Raw genomic sequence first — 6,234 nt, 5'->3', positions numbered from 1 at the left:
GTATAATTTATTCAGATTTACCAGCATGGTGATTTAAATAAGAGGGGGGGGGGGGTCATTAAGTCTGGATATGTTTCCATTCCTTGATTATTCATATTCCTTTTGTCCGTAAGGGTTCACCGCTTAAAAGAATCAACATGGTTTTTCATAAAAATGTATCCAAGTTGAAATGACGACTATGGCATTCATCCTTTCTAAGGTAGTCAATCTCTCTCTCTCTGTGTGTTCATCAGTAAGAGCCATTCATTCATAATTGATATGTTATTTGATCGCCTTATTTTTTATTAAGTAAGTAATATTCATCTTGGTTGAAATAAACAATTTGACAGTAGCCTTTAACCTATTACTTGACGTTTTACAATACATACCTTTTTATAGACAGTCTATGGTACATACACATATACATACACCTATAAACCCAGGAAATAATTCTGCAGTGCATTTTTTGAATTAGCATCTGGGATAATGTAACACTACTACTGCCATCACCACTTAACTATATTTAGTAAATAAAGACATCCTCATTCCCATAAGAACCAAACAGAAATTAAAGCAGCTCTCTCAGAAATAAAGACAAAAAAAAAAACAAGATGCACTTCTTACAAAATATAACTACAAAATATAACTCTCAGAAGAAAATCAACGTGCTTCCTTCTCATCCTTTCCGCATTTCTCTAAGAAATATACATGCCTTGCCTTTTGTTGAGGAAATATATTTTCACTCCTGTCAAACACATCCTGTAATTCCTCTGTCTTTTCATTCTCTGTGCATTGTGTACAGTATTCCTATAGTGGAACATTACATGGCATGTTTGCTGTGTGGTAATCAAACAAAAAAAAATTAGGATGTGCCCCATGTACAATGCCTATAAAAAAGTATTCACCCCCTTGGATGTTTCACCCTTTTGTTTCTTTTAGACATGAAATCATGGTCAATATAATTTGGCTTTTTTGACAAGAATTTGCAAAAAAAACCCTCTTTAATATCAAAGTGAAAACGGATTTTTACAAACTAATGTCAATTAATTAATAATATAATATATGCCTAGAGCTGGCCGTCCTCACAAACTGAGTGACCGGGCAAGAGGACAGGTGATGGTAGCAACCAAGACACCTACGACCACTCTGAAGGAGTTAAAAGCTTCAGGGGCTCAGATGGGAGAGACTGTACATACAACCACTGTTACCCAGGTTCTTCACCAGTCGAGGTTGTGTGGGAGAGTGGCAAAGAAAAGGCCACTGTTGAAAAAAAACTCCCATGAAATCTCGCCTGGAATTTGCCCAAAGGCATGTGCTAGACTCTAAGGTCAATTGGAAGAAGATTTTTTGGTCTGATGAGACAAAAATTTAGCTTTTTGGCTATCAGACTAGACGCTATGTTTGGCGAACACCAAACAATGCACATCACTACAAACACACCATATCCACCGTGAAGCATGATGATGCAGCATCATGCTCTGGGGATGCTTCGCAGCAGCAGGCCCTGGAAGGCTTGTAAGGTAGAGGGGAACATGAATACAGAAAACAGATCAGCTGAAATAGTGGCCCTAAAACTACATTTTCATAGACTGACCCTCCTGGAAACAGGGCCTCAGGATCAGGTAATAAAGAAGGACCTTATCATGTCAGTATTGTGCTTTTAGTAGTAATGCATATTTCCTAATAAAATTAGTAGTTATCAAATTGCCACTTACCAGTTGCCACTGAAACCATAGAGTGAACCCTGGGCCAGTTGCCCGCTTAGCCCAGTTGTTAATTCAGTTTTGGTAGTTTGAAGTAACTTTTTAGAAATGTCAAATACAGGTTGGTATGGTTCCTAAACACTTTATTGTGGAACAACAAAAAAAAAAAACAATCAACGTTAGAACCGTGGATCTGATGCTTTTATTCTGAAAGACTAGGACCGGATGTTTTTCGGTGCAGCGCGGAACATGAAGTGAAATGAAAAGTAGTAGCTAACAGTTAGCAATTTTAATGTTTCAGTTAAAATGCGAATTATAATTGTTTTATTTAATAGATGCTGTACAACCAGCTAGCCTAAAAGCCAACAATGATTAACAATGTTTGTCTGTCTGTACTGGTTTAATACAAAGCCGTACTGAGTAACGGGTTCACGGTAACAGTTACTGTTAGCTAACGTTAACACCAAGCCGATCTCGTGCTATGGTATATTTAATATCATGTCATAGCAACAAAATTGAGAAAAGATTGCTTTATACCTAATAGCAGAATTTAGAGACACTTTCTGCTTTAAGTGTGCGTAAAAGATCATCTAAACACGCTTTTTTGGTCAGGAATATTTAAACTATGGATAAGTCCACAGCAGGTGCAGATGTCATATCAGATTCAGATAAATGCTACATCTGCCTAAGCCTCTTTGAAAAGCAAGCAGTGGCCTCTCTAGAGAGCTGCCAGCATGTCTTCTGCCTGGACTGTATTCTCCAGTGGTCTCAGGTAAACAGACACTTCACCTGTCACTCCAGCAAAATAGTCAGTCTTACTAATTAAAATGGTAATACCACAGAGTAGAAATACTTTGTTACAAATAAAAGTTCAAAGTATTAACACCAAAATATACTTAAAAGTAAAAGTTCTCATGCAGAATGCCAAATTTCATAATAATAGTATATTGTATTATAATTATTGGTACATTAATATGTATATCACTTATAGTTGCAGCTAGTAAAGATGGGTCTAATTTAAATAATTTTATATATTGCTGGGTAGCTTGTAAATTTGTGATAAAGTCTTATTTTAACCTGTGTATATATCATAATTTTGTAGTATTGATCTGAATCTGAAAAATAATTCCTAACTAAGTTGTCATACATGTAGTGGAGTAAGAGGTACACTTTTTTCTTAAATGTAGTGGAGTAGAAGTATAAAGTAGCTGATATCTTGAATCTCAGACAGCCAACACTTGCCCGGTGGATCGGATCTCTTTTGCTTTCATCCACCAGAGACGGTGCCCAGGAGGGGCCATTCAAAAGAAGGTAATCATCTGCAGTATGCTGAAGGAAGCTTTCTGCCAAGTATTTGGAAATATATGTGGACAGTGTTGTGGGTGGGGGCTGAACTGTTTGTGCTGCTACAGATCAAAGTGAGGGCACAGGAAAAAAATGCTGATGAACAGGAGGGGAGCAAAACTGTTATCTGCGAGGAATGTGGACGCAGCGACCGCAGGCACCGGCTGCTGGTGTGCATACACTGCGATTCAGGGTATGGCATTGCAGTGCACTTTAAAGTTAGACATTTTTATCTTGTCATATTTTGTCATGATTCCACCTCCAGATAACTTTAGTCTTTAATGTTCAGAAGATCCCAGTGTTTGTTTATAGAAAGCAGTAGCATTATATTGAGTACAGTAGTGAGTTACACTTGACTGACTTTGACCTGTTTTCCTATGATGTTTTTATTTCACTGAAACACAAACTACAAGCTCTTGTTGGAGCTGCTGGAAATACAGGTTAAAGGTACTTAATCCAAGAACTGTGTACTGTTGTACTTATTGTTTCAGGTATCACTTGGACTGTTTGACACCATCATTAAACACGGGTCCTGAAGGTGACTGGATGTGTCCTGAATGTGCGGTCAGTCCTCAGCATACAGGTAAAGCTGTGTAGTTCACTAAGTAGGCGTCTGTCACCCAAATTGACACACATTATCCTGTTTTTTTACTTAACACATGTTATAATTTTTGTATTGTAGCCCTTGTGTAAAGGGCCATTCTGGTGGTTTCAACCCATTAAATTAAAATCCAAAGTAGTTAAATGACTGTTTATAATAGGAAGTAACCATTAAAAAGCTAATATTTTCAGTGAGTAAAGAAATAGATGATAGATTATTGCAAGTAATTCAGTTTTTCTTTGTGTAAAATTGTCCCTGGACAGACATCTCCATGGTGGAGGAGGAGATCAGTGATGAAGAGCTAATGGACCTCCTAGCTGAAGTAGATGAAACTGCATCTACCAGCAGTCGCCTTCGGCCCTCAACCATAAATAATCCCAGCAGCTCCACGGAACGACGACACAGCCAGAGGATCCAGAGCAAAGCCAGAGGCGAATCCAACTCTCGCCCCCAAACCTACTGGGTCTGTTCAACATTACAGTTTATCTAGGCGGCATGAGGTGAACATGCGGAGGTCCCCACTCTCAGTATGATTATAATTTGGCGTTAATGCAAGAGGTTCACATACACAATATGTGTACTACAAATACAGTAAGTCTGTTAGTTTAACTGTTACGGCTTAGCAATATTTTCTGATATACAAACTAAATGATATATAACGTGTGTGTGTGTGTATATATATATATATATATATATATATATATATATATATATATATATACTGTATATATATAAATCCCCCTCTCACAACTTTAATTTTAAAGTTAAGTGCAAAAGAACAGACAAGATAGAAATACAATGCAGAGTGATTTAAAAAGTACATTAAATATCCATTTACAAGAAAATAAGGAAATATAAGTAGATAAATATTACAGTGCAGATGAGTGTTGCCCTGGTGAACAGAAATGTTTTAGTTGTGACTTTTTTCCAGATTTTTTATCCAGATAATCAGAAATTATAAATCTGCTAATACTGTTTTGTGTGACTCAAGGAAAATGTGAAAATATGATTCTTTTCTGAAAATATAAAATGATAGAAAGTAACATCAATAAAGACAAATATAACTGATAATGAAATGTTTTAATTATACACATTGTACAAAGACATGACATTTCTGTCTTTTCTGTTTGGATCAGGAAACAAGAATACTATACTACTAGTATTCTGGGTTTTCAAAGAGTACCAGGTGATCATTTTGTTTTAGAAAAAAAGATGCTTAGCTCTGTCACCTAAAACAAAATACATGGTAAGTCAACTAAGATACAATACAGACACATGTTTTATTTACAACATAAACAAAAAGCTGGAAAGAAAGTTTAAAATAAAAAAATAGAATGGGGAAGAGTATGTCAACCCTGTGTATCTTACCTCTATGCCACTAGCTCGTTCAAGTAAGTAGGGCAAAGAAAAAATCTTCAAGCCGTTATTCGAGATTGTGGTTTCATTCATTTTGCAGATTGTGTGCTAGATATAGAAATCACTGTACAGGCATTGCTGTGGCATTTCACCACATTTCCTGCTCTGTTTTCCTGAGCATGTAATGTAAGCAGCAGTGATGTGTGAATCATGAGTGAATGAGTGATCCCTTTTTACTGACTCGAGTCACAAGTCCTCATCTCCACCAACTCGTTCACTGACTCACCCCTCCTACCTGCCACTAGTGTAAGTTGCAAAGACGAGGCAAGATCACATGTCGTGCTCACTATTGTGCAATTATTATATTAACTGTATTTGTGGACATATATCAAGTTAATTACTGTATTAACCCAGCCCTGTGAGAAAAGCAAGAGTCGCTATCCCAGCCCACTCCGCTACTGTGGATATTTTTTTTGAACATCACAACCCAGATCAGAATTTGCGATCCATTCAGTCCAGTAACATTTGGAAAGTCTAGAAGAGCCACACGATTAAATAATTTTATCCCATTCAAGTTAGCGGAGTGGCATACCTGAAGTTAGCGCTTGCTCTATAGGTGCTGAGGGGATTCTTCAATCTCTGGGTGACTGACTTGATTGACTTGAAAATCCAACTCTCTTTAGTGACTCATACAAACTCGAGGCCGTTAAAAGAGTCGAAACCCCATCTTTAGTTAGCAGGGATGGATAAATACTGGGTCATCTGCTGGTGTTTGTGGTTATTCTCTTAGACAAGCATCTCGGCTCTTGGCTTCTTTGGTTTCGTCTGTGTGGGTCGCAGCTGCTGCTTCTGCTTGTGTTGACATTGGTTCATTGTGACTTCAGATAACACCTGGTCTTGAAGCTGGGGCCAAATAGCTTTGATTTCCTGTTTTCTTGCCCTTGAGAGGCTTGTGTCGTGTTCTTCCGAACTCTAAGTACTCTTTTTAAGCTGGTAGAGTACCAGCTTCAGGTGGCTCATAGTGACTAATACTCTTCACTTGACTAGGTATCTGTAAAGACTTGTAGTGGAGACTGTGCTTTGTTTACTCACTCTTTGTGTAGCCAGAGTACATTTTTCCTCTCCTCAATGAAGACTTGAACTATGGTCCTCTGTTCCTCAAGCAGTCTGTTTACATCTTTACTATGTCACATGAGGAAAATCTTGTTGTAGCAAGGCAGCACATAAAACACAAACACAATATAGAATACA

General features: G+C 37.5%; 2 protein-coding genes across 10 annotated transcripts in view; one reads left to right on the top strand and one right to left on the bottom strand.

Moving 5' to 3' along the window:
• The window catches only part of LOC123975176 (basement membrane-specific heparan sulfate proteoglycan core protein-like), a gene marked incomplete at its 3' end in the record, with an annotated part of 647,231 nt that overhangs the window by 252,543 nt on the left and 388,454 nt on the right, over positions 1-6,234 (bottom strand).
• The window catches only part of LOC123975196 (PHD and RING finger domain-containing protein 1-like), an 8,804-nt gene continuing 4,485 nt past the window's right edge, over positions 1,916-6,234 (top strand). For 2 of the 3 annotated variants that reach the window (XM_046056460.1, XM_046056459.1), the window contains exons 1-5: positions 1,916-2,454; positions 2,910-2,993; positions 3,095-3,219; positions 3,518-3,609; positions 3,891-4,090. In XM_046056460.1, the coding sequence (XP_045912416.1) occupies positions 2,308-2,454; positions 2,910-2,993; positions 3,095-3,219; positions 3,518-3,609; positions 3,891-4,090 (648 nt within the window). In that variant the 5' untranslated portion in view covers positions 1,916-2,307. The remainder of the gene's footprint in view (positions 2,455-2,909; positions 2,994-3,094; positions 3,220-3,517; positions 3,610-3,890; positions 4,091-6,234) is intronic. The other variant, XM_046056461.1, reaches the window with a different exon arrangement.

Source organism: Micropterus dolomieu, linkage group LG08, assembly GCF_021292245.1.
Source record: "Micropterus dolomieu isolate WLL.071019.BEF.003 ecotype Adirondacks linkage group LG08, ASM2129224v1, whole genome shotgun sequence".
NCBI classification, from domain to species: Eukaryota; Metazoa; Chordata; class Actinopteri; order Centrarchiformes; family Centrarchidae; genus Micropterus; species Micropterus dolomieu.
The sequence above is the reverse complement of the archived record's forward strand: the minus strand, read 5'-3'. Positions and strand labels throughout refer to the sequence as shown.